The sequence below is a fragment of the Phalacrocorax carbo genome, chromosome 7, assembly GCF_963921805.1.
Source record: "Phalacrocorax carbo chromosome 7, bPhaCar2.1, whole genome shotgun sequence".
NCBI classification, from domain to species: domain Eukaryota; kingdom Metazoa; phylum Chordata; class Aves; order Suliformes; family Phalacrocoracidae; genus Phalacrocorax; species Phalacrocorax carbo.
This window is the reverse complement of record NC_087519.1, coordinates 25,480,372-25,494,939: the sequence shown is the minus strand read 5'-3', so window position 1 is coordinate 25,494,939 and position 14,568 is coordinate 25,480,372. Positions and strand designations below refer to the sequence as shown.

General features: G+C 41.9%; 1 protein-coding gene across 4 annotated transcripts in view; it reads left to right on the top strand.

Annotated features, from left to right (window-relative positions):
- Positions 1 to 12,928, top strand: part of UBXN7 (UBX domain protein 7) — a 31,380-nt gene extending 18,452 nt beyond the window's left edge. For all 4 annotated transcript variants that reach the window (XM_064457078.1, XM_064457076.1, XM_064457074.1 and 1 more), the window contains 4 exons: positions 1,135 to 1,262; positions 1,692 to 2,085; positions 2,858 to 2,937; positions 7,497 to 12,928. In XM_064457078.1, the coding sequence (XP_064313148.1) occupies positions 1,135 to 1,262; positions 1,692 to 2,085; positions 2,858 to 2,937; positions 7,497 to 7,658 (764 nt within the window). In that variant the 3' untranslated portion in view covers positions 7,659 to 12,928. The remainder of the gene's footprint in view (positions 1 to 1,134; positions 1,263 to 1,691; positions 2,086 to 2,857; positions 2,938 to 7,496) is intronic.
- Positions 12,929 to 14,568: the final 1,640 nt, after the last annotated feature.

Below are 14,568 nucleotides of genomic sequence, written 5' to 3'. Positions count from 1 at the left end.
TATGTATCTGCATTTTATATGTCCTGTGAGGAGGACTGGCATTTGTAGGCTAGAATACCCTCTTTCCCAGTATGTGTTACATTCAGCTGAAGAATCTCAGTTACATCATTTTGCTCTCTGAGAGACCTTATTGTCCCTGAAGAAGGGAGGCGGTATGTTTTGGAGAAACTAAGGAAATAAAATTCCCAAGGCTTGCTGAAATTTTGTGTGTTCGGTTATTGTATTTGGTATAGCTTAGAGAGTACTTTGCTTAGCAATTGAAAATAGTACCACCTGGTGGTATAACTCTGAAATTATTTTTAAGTGTTATTTTAAAAGCAACTTGAAGTCATGTGATGAATAAACTACAATATTTGTAAGCATTACATGAATCTGCTTCTGCTCCTTGCACACAGTAACTTTGTCAGGCTCAGTGATGACTTACTAAATTGCATCTTAATTTTGAAATACCATTTTGGCTTTGGGTTTGTTGTTTGGTTTTGGCTGTGTTTTTTTTTTTTCTACCTGAACAATGAAACTTCTACCTTCCCCTCTAGCTCTTTTGAAGTTGTTACTTTTACTTTTGTAGTCCAACACCCATTCTTCTTTTATCACCATATAATGCAACTATATTAATGGTCTGGTCTCCTGCTTCTCAGGACTGAAGTAATAGTTTCTATAATCACAGCTGAGATTTCTTGCTATTTGACTTAAACCACCCAAAAACATTTTCTTTTTTTAATGTTGAAACTGAAGTTAGGATACTCTTCTTAGCACTTTACTTACAGAAACAAGTGCTGTTTGCCAAGGTGTAGAATCAAAGCAGGCAAGAATGTAGTAATGCTTCTTCATAAACTTAGTGGCTTGGCTTTTTTTCATTTTGAAGCCTGATTCACCATTCTGTGTACACGTTCCCATGGATAAAAAGAAAAGAAGGGAAATAAATGGGTTTTGTTTATGTCTGTCCATGATTGAAACCTTTTCAAGGGAGCGGAAGGAGGAAGCTTCATAATTATCAGGTGGTAGCCTGTAGGAAGCTGCAGTTCCATGAACAGGGACTCTTGCAGAGTGCACGCATAGCAGTGAATTGGTGTGTTTCACCGCTAAGCTGCAATCTTTTGCTGAAATTATTTCATGACACCTTTTGTTCCCTAGGCCAGAAACTAGTGGAGTGGCACCAGCTAGATGTGACTTCTTTCTTGGACCAAGTGACTGGGTTTCTGAGTGAGCATGGACAGCTGGATGGCCATTCCACCAGCCCTCCCCAAAAATGCTCTCGTTCAGTAAGTATGGGGCCCTCTAGGAGGACTGGAGAAACCTGAAAGAACATGCTAGCCTGTCTTTATCCAGCTGTACTGATTTGCTCTTCAGTAGTATAAACAAACTTAATGAGTTAGTGCAAGAGCATGCAAAAATATGATGTGCCAGGGAATGCCTTCTCCACAATAAAAATAGTTATTGTGGTAGTTTGTGCTTTTGGCATTTGTATTGGATTTAGCAGTCACAGAATCATGCATGTGTGGAAGGAAAATATATTACTCCATGTGAAACTCCAAGGAGAAGTTGTTGTGCAGTTATAGCATGACTAGCTTTCCATGCTGTTTGTTCCTGACAGTTTTAATAGCTTCCTTTGAAAGACTGATGTCCTCTTGATTTTCAGTACATATTTAAAAGCAATTTTTATGTGTTTGTGTTATGTCTGTATTCAACAGGAGAGTCTCATTGATGCCAGTGAGGACAGCCAGTTGGAAGCTGCTATCAGAGCCTCGTTACAGGAAACTCATTTTGATTCCTCACAAGCCAAGCAGGAGAGTCGGTCAGATGAGGAGTCAGAGTCAGAGCTGTTTTCTGGAAGCGAAGAGTTTATTTCGGTTTGTGGATCTGAGGAGGAGGAGGAATCAGAAAATCCTGCCAAGTTGAGGAAGTCTCCGCACAAGGACTTGGGGTATAAAAAAGAGGAGAGCCGGAGGCCTCAGCCTGAGCCCCCTGCAAGGACTGAGCCTAGCACAACACCAAATCACAGAGTACTGCCCTGTATTGATGCAGGGATACTAGAGGAGTCAACTGACAAGCCTGAAAGTACATTTCAGGGCCTAGATGTGAATGGTAAGTTGCCATTTTTTTATAGTGACCCATGTTTTGGGGTTGTTTTGTGTTTTGTTTTGTTTTTATTTTCCTGAAAATCTTAATATGCTGTCAAGCGTGGCTTCATCCTGTGTTTTGAAAAGCTAAATCTTTTCTTCTCTCTTACTCCCTCCTTGACACCAGATGTTTGAGCGGTTCACCTTGCCAGCAGCACCACTTTGGCACAGCGATGCCGCAAACTGCAGACTCATGTTAGTCACTGAGCTCAAGTTTCTTATTTGGAGACCTTGTCCATGAATAAACAACACGGTGTAACGCAGGTGCATATGACAGGGCTTCTACCGATGTGACAGAGAGAGACAGAGTAACATCAGCCCCACCTCATGCTCAGTTAGCTTGGCTGCCTTGATGGTCTGGACTGAGTTTTAGTAATGCGACTTTGGCTAATACAAATGAGTCCCTGGAGTCTGTGTTCCCCCCTGCGGTGCCTGAGCAGGGATGCAGCAGAGTGAGGTGGTCTCAAAGGCAGAGGTAGCACAGTGTACTTTTCTCTGCAAACGCTGACCATTTTCAGCCACTACTGCTAACTCTTGAGAAAGAGTCCTGAGTTTGATGTGTGTATTTTAAACACATGTGGTGTAGAAGTATATCTTCATAGACTGGAACCATTTATTTATCTTCAGTCCCTAACCCTGCTACGCTGTGCAGTAAAACCTGCCACCTAAAATCTACAGAAGAACTCAATTCAGCTGCTTTGTTGTTTGTTAACTTGTAGTAACTTCCTTTATGCTAGGACCAAAGGCACAGCTGATGCTAAGGTATCCAGATGGAAAGAGGGAACAAATTTCACTGCCCGAACAAGCTAAACTGCTGGTGAGTGGTGTTAATCGAATCCTTGTTTGAGTACAGGAGAGCTGAAACTGGAGATTTTCTTTTCCTGTGGTAGCACTATTGAAATTGGATCTAGTGAAAGTGGTATATCCAGGGAGTGCTTGCAACTGTCATTCTGTTGTGTTTCTTCCTTGTTGTTCCTCTCTCGTGATAAACAGACGCTGCTGGCTCTGTATGTTTCCATTGCTGCTTGGGTTGCATGTACACTCCAGTGTCTTCCTTAATCCCAAAACTGCTAGTTTCCATTCAACAATTACTCTAAATGGCTTTTGTCTTCATCATTAAAATACTGTAAGATACTCTGAGCTCTCTCATTTGTGTGGGTTTTTTTTTCTTTTTTCTAAATGTGGTCAGACAACAGTAAAATCAAAGGCAAAACTCTTTGTTCCTTTTCTCCATCTCTCACCATACTTCCACGCTCCCTTCTAGACGGGTGTGACAGAGCAGACTTTGGAGAAAGTTCTCCCAAACCAAATTTGTTAAATATTATTTAATTACTGTGCTTCGGGTATGTGTCTCAACTGTGCTTCGGGCTTGTTTACCTTGGAGAAGTCAATGTGGGTGGTGTTTCCATCAAAATTTTGCAGGTGCTTATCTGGAAGCAGTGTGTAAAGAGGTCACTATATTCCTGTTAGCTGTGAGTTTTCATGACACAGTGGCCAGTTAAGCTCATTTTGATGTAATAAACCAAAAAGCTTTGTATTGAAGTCTTAGAGAAGGCAAAAGCACGCCTCCTCAGAAGGATCTTAAGCAAATTTAGAAGAAAAGTGTCACATCTCTCACAGAAAATGAGAGTATAACCAAGTCTGCAGTGCTCTGGAAATGTAGTGTCTCAAGCTCATATTCTCATCCTTAACTCTTTTGCTTGAAATAAAAGGAAAAATAGTTGCCTTTGTTATACTGTCAGCTCTCAAAACCAAGCGTAAGGCTGTAGACTGCCTGCAGTGCTACACTTGGGGTCCTGGGACTGAAATATATAGACTGAGGAGCACTGGCAGAGTGTCGCTCTTACTGTAGGAGTGAGCTTTACTTGCAGACCTTAATTCTTGCTTTGTCATAGCATTCATCAGTATATAATCCTTTTTCCAAGAACTCTTTTATATCTTAACTGCTTTTTGAAAGCAATCTGTTAAATAAAGCTGCATTTATTATTAAACATGTAGCACTTTTGAATACTTAATTTATTTACATAATAAGCAGGTGTAATATTGGTATATTCCTGATAATCATGACTTCTGGTTCGACTCCTTTTATGGACTTACAGTAGTTATCTTGGCATATGATTTCCTTTTTTGCTGCCTTTTCTACAGTCAGCAGAGGAATTTAGGTGAGTCAATGTTTGTGGGTAAAGATGAGTTTTTATTGGAGAGCTGAACAGGCAGCTTTTTTGCTCACATCATGTGATCTTTTAAAGCCATTTCAGTCAGTTCAAGATTGAGTCTCAGTTGCTTCTTTGTGAGCATCATTTCTGTGCTGATTTTTTTCAGCCCTTAGTTGCTTCCATTTTAAAGCTGTCCAGGACTATAAAAATAAATAGTTTAAGGAGACAGTTGCACTTTAGAAGTTTTAACTGATGATACGATGTGGACCTCCCACCAACACCAGCTGTTTTTTTAAAATTTTTTTTTTAATCATTGCATTGTTATCAATTAAAAGCTGCTTCTTCACACACTGTAATCTCCAGGATGTGATTATGCTTCCAATATTACCATAATCCATTTTTTTCCCCCAGGCAAAAACATAAAAGGCAACACTGCCTTTTTATATAATCAGTTGCTCATTGTGTGCAATTAAGTAGCTGACTTCACTCTGTTCAACAGCTCAGCCCTTCATCTACATCACTGACTGGTTGCCTGAATAACTTGTGGTCTACCAAGTGTTGTAAGGTGTGCAGGAAAAGTTGTGCTTTAAGTGGGGTAGGGGGGAGATGAGGGCAGTAAGCTCAACTGAATTTTTAAATACAGTGGTTTGTAAGGGAATTTTGATCATACTTGTAGCCTGAAAAAAGTCAAACCGAGTTACTTGCATTCCTCATCAGACACAGGCATTGTAATCTGCAAGGCCTGTTGGGAGAACAGTCCAAGTAAAAGAGGAGGTTGGGGTGACAGTCTTCTCATACCAAAGTTTTGTGTGTGGATTTTGATGAATTCAGAAGAAATATCTGTTCAGGTACTTCCCTGACTATTCTGCATTCATCAAATCTTGGAAAAGTCCAGGTTGAAAAGGATCCCTGGAGATCATCTGGTCTAGCCCTCTGTTGCAAGCAGGACAGTCGATGAGGTAAACAGGGACCTATCAAGCTGAGTTTTGAATAATTCTAGCAAGGAATATTCCAACACTTCTCTGGGCAGCTTACTCCAAAGTTTAATTTCACTAACAGTAAAGAATTCCTGTCTTATATCCAGATGAAATTTCCCCTGGAGCAACTTGTGTGCATTGTCTCTTGTCACCGTGCATCGTTGTGAAAGGAATGCCTTCATCTTTTCTGTATTGGAACACTGTGATGATATTCCCACCAAGCCTTTTCCTTTCTAGGCTGAGCAAATCCAAGTCCTTCAACCTGTCTTCATGTACAAGGCATGTCCTATACTCTAGTAATTTTGATGGCACTCCACTGGATCCCCTCCAGTTTTAACTTGTCCCTCTTGAATGTAGAGAGACCAAAACTGGGCACAGTATACCAAGTGTGGCCAAGCAGACTGGCATTATTGCATCCCTTGATTTGCTGGCAATACTTCTGTTGATGAAGCCCAGGTTTGCTGTTGCTGCTGCAAGGGCCCACTGCAGACACGTGCTGAGCTTTCTTGATGAGTTTTGACAATCTGTCCATGACATCCTGGATCTTGGCTCTAGCCAAGCAGCAGGCTTCCAAGAATCAGAGTAGAGTTGGCAGTTGGGTGCCGCAGTCCCCCACAGGAGGAGTCCCCTCCACCAGCGTGCACTGCTGCTGATGGATTTGGCCTGTTGAGTAGGACTAGTGGGTCTAGTTGTGCGTTCTGGAACTTGTTAGTCCTCCCTATTTATTGCTGAGACTTTATACTGGTTTTGCAACTGATTTTTAATTTTTCTAAATGAGGGGAGAGCTGCTCAGGTCATGAGTCTCCAGGGCACCTTGTCCTTCAAGATGCTGTCCTCCCTGTGTTTGAATCTTGCTTCTGGTCATCCCATTCTGTCTGCACCACAAAGCCTCAGTTCTTGCCCTTGCAGTGTTGCTGCCAGCATCCCACTGCTTTCCTGCTCATCCTGCAGCAGAACATCCTGACTTCTTCCTGCAGCTCCTTGACCTCGTGCTCCATGTGAAATATTAGGAAGAGTGCTGTGGGCTGTTGCGGGAACCCACGTCCTGTGTCATGTCAGCACCATGTGACCAACAGCTTTTCTACTGGAACACAAACACTAGAATGAACAGCCACCCAAGTGATCTCCTGAGCCTCTTGCTGTGAGCTGCGGCAGTAACTACCAACTGCTTGTTTGCAACTGCTTTTTTCTGCGTACTGGGTTGCTGTAGTCCTGGCGTAGCAGCTAAATAGTGAGGGGAAGCTAGTGGAATAATTGCTACTAGTAGAGGCTTAATGCTGCTGGCTTACCTCCTTGCACTTAATATAGTGCCATAAGTTGCCCACCAAAACTATGTGAACAGTATTGTTAGGACCTCCTTATTCCTTAATACTTTCTGTTTTACTACGTATTAATTGTCTTTTCCCCGCTTTTTAAAAATGTATGACTCTTCATTCTGCCCAAGTCTTGCTCTGTTGCTGTATCCCCTATTGTTCTGCCAATCTCCATTTCTCTCTCCCTGTCTATTTGTACTTTATGCTCTCATCTGCTCTGTTTCCTGATGAACTTGGGAAACGTCTCTCATTGTAGTGTGGACATTGTAGCGTGGAAGATTAGCTCTTCTTGATACCTCTGTTTGGATTGTTGGATTATGAGGCTGATGCCTCTTCATCCCAATGCCCTCTGTATCCTGCCCCAATTGCTATTGTAGGCAGAGAAGACAATGAATTAAAGAGAGCTTTAAAAAAAACCAGAAATGGACCACCCCAAATCCTCATGCTTCTTGAAGGCAACAAAAAATTTAAATTTCTAGTAAAAATACTGCATTTATTTTTGTTAGTGTTACCTGACAAAAATGCTTCTTTGGTGGCTTTTAGGTTTAATATAAGGGTAAAATCTGATAAACAAGTGAGGGGGCTTCTGTTTTGGGGCACCTAAGGATTGTTTTTTTTTTTGCAACTCTCTTTACTGTCATTTGAATGTGTTATGTAGAATTCAGCTTGCTTGAATTAATGTACTGTTATGTATGTCTTCTGTTTGAGGAACCAGTTAGGTAAGGGATCACCTGATAATTAGTTGTTATGATTATTCTTACCATGTGTGGGTCAAATTAGATATTAAAAGAGGGTTTATACTATATGCAAATTTCAAAATTTGCTTTGTGTGTGATTACAAAGTCCTTTTTTTAAGGGAAAATGGGATATTATTTTACATCCTTTTGTGTTGTCTTGAATTATATGACACTTCTTTGCCTTTCTCTCCAGGCTCTTGTGAAACATGTGCAGTCAAAAGGATACCCCAATGAACGCTTTGAACTTCTCACCAACTTCCCTCGAAGGAAACTCTCCCACCTGGACTATGAGATCACGTTACAGGAGGCAGGCCTGTGTCCTCAAGAGACTGTCTTCGTGCAGGAAAGGAATTAGCACCATGGCCTGAGTTCTCCCAGCCTTCCTCCCCTCTCCTCTTTGCCTGGGACACCAACTCATTAAATATGCAGTTGAGGGTCATAGGATTGCAGTGCTGAAATCAGGCAGGCAGCTGGCTGGCCCTTCTCTCTCTTCTTCCCTTCTCCTGCTCTAGTGACCAAATGAGTGTTCAGAGTTTTATTTTCTTCCTCAACCTGGGCCCTGTGGAGAGCATTGGGAAGAATGTCTTCCCTTTGTTTCCATGGAATAAAGTAAAACAGTGATCCGTGTATCCAGTATGCTGGGGCTTGGAGTGGCCATAATACACATACCCTTCTTGCTGCTATTTTTCAATCTGTTCTGTTTAATTTATTTTTGAAAATAGTGTGTGATAAGGCACTGAGTCATCTCTCTGTAAGGAGAGAGTGTAATCTTAAGTACAGTCTTCCCTTTGTTTCATTTCTCTGCACAAAAGGTCTCCATTAACCTTGCAGCCTTCTTAAGGGTTCGCTTACCTAGTGCTCTGAAAACTTGTGTTTTGGGAAGGAATTGGGTTGAGCTGTGGTGAGAAACCTTGCCTCCATCTAATTTAAAGGCTTCTAGATTGCATGCATGGTTTCCTCCTCCTTTAAATGCTGCCAGCGGACAATTAAACAAAAAACCCAACCAACCAAAACACAAACCCTAGCTATACTTTGGGTCAAGCAATGAATGACATATAGAGGGAAAGCTGCAAGAAAGAGAAAGCCACTGTTGGAGCAGAACTGACTCTTTGGTAGGCGTAGGTGGGGTTTCCATTTGTCCTCTCCCAAACATCCCCATAGTGTCTCCTTTTTCCTTTCTCTCAGGATTTTGCAGGTGCTGATGGAAGGTTGGCTTTTTTTTCTTTGCATGGTGTTCTGTTTTCTCCAGGAGTGAGTAGCTTTGCAGGGGTTTTAGAGCACTGACTGCGATTGAGCAGGACCCCAAGGTCTAGGCAGGATTTCTTTCCTTAATTAAAAACATACAGAGCCTTGTCAAACCATGGAATGAATTAGTGCTTTATAAAAGACTTCACAGCCTGGTGGCTTGAATGCTCTAGGCTGCTTTTTATTCTATGCTCATGTTAATCTACTGTCACTTGCTTCTAAGTCTGGGAGGCTGTATGGAAAACTACTCCTTTATTTAGGATTTCTTTTCAGCTCTGGAAGCTGGCACCAGATGTCATGCAGATGTATCCTGTATGTACACTGGGCCATGCAGAGTGCCCTGTTTTTCCAGTGTCTTCTGTAGACATTGAACTGTTGATCAGTTGGTGTTACAGTAGGTATTACAGTGGGATACAAGTTAACTAACCCAGCCATCCTCAAGGTGAATGTTGAATTTGTATATTGACAGCTCAGAACTCAGTTTAGCATGCTCTTCATCAGTGAGGAATAAGGCATGTGAGACCTGCCATAACTGCTAACTTTTTCTGCAACTGTCAGATGGTTATACTTGTTAAAGAAAAATACTTCAGTGGTCACAAATTTACCATGGACTAAAACTTTTCAAGATATTTTGCCTTTAATTTCATATTAGCCTGCAAACTTTGGAGTCTTTAAATGTAGTAAATCACAGAAAATGTCTTGCATTCCCCATTCCCCATCATAATATTAGTTCACAGCTGTCTTCTGCTCATAATTGAGGTTTCACATGTAATCATACACTTGTATAAATTCATCTCCCTTCTACAGAAAACCTATTTTGCATTCTACTACAAGATGCAGTATCGGGAAAGCAAAATCTGACCACAGTTTCCTGATCAATGGCTGATGTGACATCAGATGTCATTTTTGGTTTGTAAAGAGACCCTGTCGTGGAGGCTGCTTCCCAGCATCAGGAAGAGAATTACAAGGCCAGCAGAGGAGGGGTCATGTTGTGTTTGGTCTGTGAAGCAGCAGTGTCACCTCTAGACAGAATGTTCCTTTGTGTTTCTAGGATATCCAGATTCATAACTTAGACTTGGACGTATGAGAGAGCAGGACAGAAGGAAACCTTTTCTGTGTAGGTCTGATACTTCCTTAAGTAGTTTTAGCCACCTAGTTGAAATAACTCACTCTGACGTTTGTTGCCTTGAAACTCATTACCTCTTGTTCTGTGGTTAGCCAGAAGAAAATTCAGGCAGGCTGCCAACAGGATGCAGTACCCAACATGTGTACAGATAGCCCTTTCGTGTCCCTTGGGCAGGCTGGAACGGGAGCGTGTTGACCTTTCCTGCTCTCCAGCCTGCTCCTGCCAGTGTAAGGCAGGGACCCTTTGTGGTTCCCCTGATTCCTCTCTGAAGTTGTTGCTGGTTGGCTGTGTTTGCTGGTGGAAGGGCGACTTGTTTTGGACAGGCTTGGGTTTGTATCTGCTCTGGGAACATTGTTCCACATGAACTTCTCTAGCAGTTAATTAAACATACAAAATTGACTCTTCAGTCCCAGGCCTGTTTTATTGGTACCTCTTCCCCCCTGCCCCAGTGCCCTAGTTGTACTGATGTACATGGGGCTAGCCCCTGACGTGTTGAAGCAATTGATATAAAATAACTAACAACTGTACCAGTAGTGGGGAAGAGGGGAAACTGCATTGCAGGCAGGAGCATGAACTTCTTCCATTGGTTCTGCTGCTGGATAGATCGTGCGCTGTGTGGTGCCACACAGTGTACGTTCCTTTCTTACCCCCTCTTTCAGAGCTAAGCATGTGAGCTGCAGGGCAGCGGGCAGCTGACAACTCCTTCCTTTCTTCTCTGCTCAGCAATAAGGAAACGAGTAGCCTTACACTCATCATCTTGCTATCAAAAACAAAACTGGGAGCCCTACGTCAGCTTTTTGTTGCTTTTGTTACGCCAAGAGCAGCTTGGTCACCTCTCATGAGGAAGCAAATGTTGCGCTTGGCTGCTCCAAGTGTATTAAACCATCAAGAAACATGCCTCTTGAGCATGGTAAATGGCTTTGCCTGCTGGTGTAGCAGCACCAGGAGTGTTTTGCCCTTGTTTCATTTTTTTCCTTCTTGATGTTGTTTTTAGAAAAATATTAATATTACAACCTAACAGGGAAAGAAGAATGTGAAATGGAAGATTTACACTGAAAATGGGGTTTTTGTTTTCCTTCTGTCTTGCAGTTCCTAGTAGTTTGTTCTGTTCCAAAAAATTATGAGCCTCTTTGTTTTGTTTCTGTGGCATGATGTGTTTTTTCTTTCAGTTTAGTTTTGCGTTGGTCTGTGAGCAGGAGGCAGAGAAAAAAAAAAACTTTTAAGAAATATGCATCCCTGCATGTGGCTCTTCTCTTTCCCCGTTCTTCCCAACCCAAATAAAAGCAGTGCTGCAGCACACGTGTCAGTCAGCTGTGCTGTGGTGGATGAAAGCTGTTAAGTGTGTATGCGCGTAATAGCCTTGTAAAATATAGTTGTCTATAAAAAGGCATCCAAAGGTACCATTATTTCTAAGTGATTTCAGCAGCAATTTTGCATCAGCATACTTTCCAGAGATCACTAGATCTACTGCCTTGCTATTACAGGAGAATAACACCTCTCGTCTGTAAAGCATGTCTGTTGTTCACTGCTGCAAACAGCTTGCGTTACACATGGTCCGTGAATTTCATAGCCCTGTTTTTTAAAGACTACCAAATTTATATTCTTATCTGCACCAGCTTATACCAGCTTCCACTTTTACTGGTGCTATGGTTTGTACCCTTGCAGAAACTGGCAGCTGGTTTTATTACATACTTTAATAAATAAACCTCACTGCTGAAGAGCCTGATTTCTCAAATTTCTGTTCTTGCTGGAGCACCGAGCTTGTTCACAGGGCTCAAGAGCAACAAAGGCTAAACTAAAAGCAATTTTCTTTTGAGGCCAAGACATCACTTGGGCTGCATTTCATCAGGTACAAAACGCTGTGGAGATGCATAAAATGTGGTGTTGGTGGTTGTTTTTCTGAACCACATAGAGACCTGTGTGGGAATGTCCATGTGAATGGGAAGACACATGTGATTTCAGGAACTAATAATTTAATTTTTATCCCTTCCTAGTTTTTAGTAAATATCACTACCTTCTTGTTTAATCTCTTCTAATCAAGTTAGTAAAAAATAAGTGGTCCTGTATTCCAAGAGGAGGAGGTGTAGCAGAGGTGTGCTTTAGATGGGTGAAGTGCAAAGTCTCAGTCCTATAAAGACTGGGTGTGCCTTGTCCAGCTATTCTAATACATTTGAATGCAGCCCCTCCCCCACCCTTTAAGAGAAATTATTTTCTATAAATGGAACAGAAACTGTTTTAAAGGCAAAACAAAAGTCATGTTTTGAGCCCTATGTTGGCCATCTGCGTATTTAGAAATATCCGCGGTCGCATGTTTGGAGTGGATCTGAACGAGTTTGACAGCAGGCTGTTGAGGTCTGTTGGTTTACATTCTGAAGAGACAGTCTTGCCAAGGTTTCCCCTGCCCGAGCCCAAGATCTTGCCACAGTTTGGTTGTACTCTGCCATATGCTTCTGAACCAGCGAGGTTAATGGATACCCTTTCTGTGATGTTGTACAGGATGACTTTTTACTCTAGTCTCCTCTTGTCCGTGAGATGCTTAGTGTCTGTTCGCTCCCAATAAATATAGCCATATGTATATGCATATATATATATACACACACATGCAAGTGTTTTTAATAGGAGAATGCGGCACTTTACACCAGTGCCTCAACTTGCCTCAGTTTTATCTTCTGTTGTTTTACATGGGAATATTATAAGTGATGGCTGAAGTTTGGGATTTGGTCACTGTCGTTAATTACTGTGAGTGTCTGCAGTACAGAGAAAAGTAATTTCGTAACTGCTTGTTAATGGTGCTGAGACTTTAAGATATAGAAGGATAGATAGTACATGGAGCAGGGGGACGAGGTGCTATTTTATAGAACAGATTTGTATGAAGAACATCTGGGTAAAACTCAACTCAGAAGTGGTGCCTCATCAAAGGCACCAGACTATAGGATAGGTGCTTTTTTGTTTTTGGTTTTGTTTTTGTTTTTTTTAAATGAGGCTGTTTCCTCTAATTGGTGAACTTACAGTTTCAAAATTATGACTTTGCCTGTTAGTTTTTATGGTAGGCACTTTCTTTTCTTCAGTGATGGTGGCTTCATGTGGGAGGAGGGAGAGGATTAATTTGGAAGATTTCAGCTCACTGTGCTGGGAGGGACCAAACTCAAGGAAACCTCTGATCTATATACACAACTGCTGCATTTTTTTATAAATATATGTAAATGTCCTATTGTAATATTTGATCCTGGAAATAAAACGAACTGTTTTCAGTAGCTTTCTTCATGTCTTGGTTTTTGGGTTTGGGATTTTTTTTGTTTTAGTTCTAATGAAAGTCTGTCCCTGCATTATGTGGAGAGTTTCTAAGTTTTTTTCCTTAAGGTTACTGGGGTAGAAGGAAAGAAAATCAAGCTGAGTTCCCTGTGTGTGTGTGCGTGTATCTGATTTTTTAGCAAAACTGTCAGACTGAGTACTTTTATTTTTCCTTTGCCTCCTGGTTTGTGACTCTCAACTTGGCAGAATAGGTCTGGGTGTTGTAGCTTCGGTTGAACTTCTGGGAAGTTTGCGATTTTCCTATCCTGGCTGTAGCAGCTTTCATTGACATTGACTTTCTTCACAAACTAAGTAGCAGCAGCTGTAGCTCAGCTGAAAAAGTCCATGTGTGGGTTATTTTAGGTATTAGCTCCAGGTCTACCCAGCCCTCAAGGACAGCTTGCCTGAATTTGAATCGTGTTTGCAATATGGTACAACAAAGTATCTGACTTCAGTAGAAAGCTTAAGAAACTGATCTAGGATCATCCTTGTGTTCCTCACTATAGATGGGTCTCCACTGAAGCAGTAAGTTCAGCCACTGCCCTGGTCTTGCCCTGTTTGAACTCTCCAAAAAGTTGTGGAACAGGGTGACTGTGCCAACAGTCATGCTAAAATCTTCAACCAATGTTCCTTGTGACTGATTTCCAGCATGCCTTGGAGGGGACGGCAAATGTGCTGTGCTTGGCTTATCCAAACCCAAAACTTTCTCAAAGGAGGTTGTCCAAGTTCTGCAGTTAACGCCCTCCTTGGAGGGACTTACCTCCAGAGAAGCCCTGGAGAAGGCTGTTGCTCTGGGTGCCTTTCCAGGGGTATCTTGGAAGTGACTTGCTCTTTAGTTTTTGGCATGTGCACCTCTCCCTTTCACTATGTTAACTGGACAATTCCAGTTTCTGTGATGAAGACTTGCTCGTGTGCCTCTCGAGGCTGTAAAACAGCCTGATCTCTTCATGCAGCTTAGGAAAATACTTCCCATTCCAACTGAGTTGGAAATATTTTTTCATCATAGTCTGCAGGACAAGGAACTACAGGATAGACTCAAGATACCTTTTGGTTTTATTTTATGTATTTTTCCTTTCTGCAGATTCCTTCTGACTTTTGACTGGGTTCGTTTATCTCATCTGAAGTAGTAAATCAGGTGAAATTCATAAAGAAGTTAAAGCAAATGCCATATTGTCTAGCAGCATCATGTTGGTATTTCTTCAGTCTGGGTTCTAGCCACAAACTCCATGCAGGGCTGGTCTAAGGGGATCACCACTGGCAGCAAATGTGCCCACACCTGAGTTCGGAGAAGTCGTAGCTAGCTAGTGGCAGAAATAGATTTGCAGATGCTACTGAGAGGAGTGGGAGAGACCACTGAATCAAGCTGAGAATCCTCTGGATGTGACCGAGGCAGAGGTTTGTTTGGCACGGAATGGTTCAATCTCATCTCGCCATTTGAAACTCAGCTCAGCCTCTTTGATGCTTCTTGAAGCCAAACAGCTCTTGAAACCCCAACTGCTGTGCAATTTCCTCAGAGGAGTTTGGGGAAACAAAGAGCAGGGGAGCGTGGGTAAGAGAGCAGAGGCACTGGTTATAAAAATCTCCCAGACCTTAAAGTTCAGAA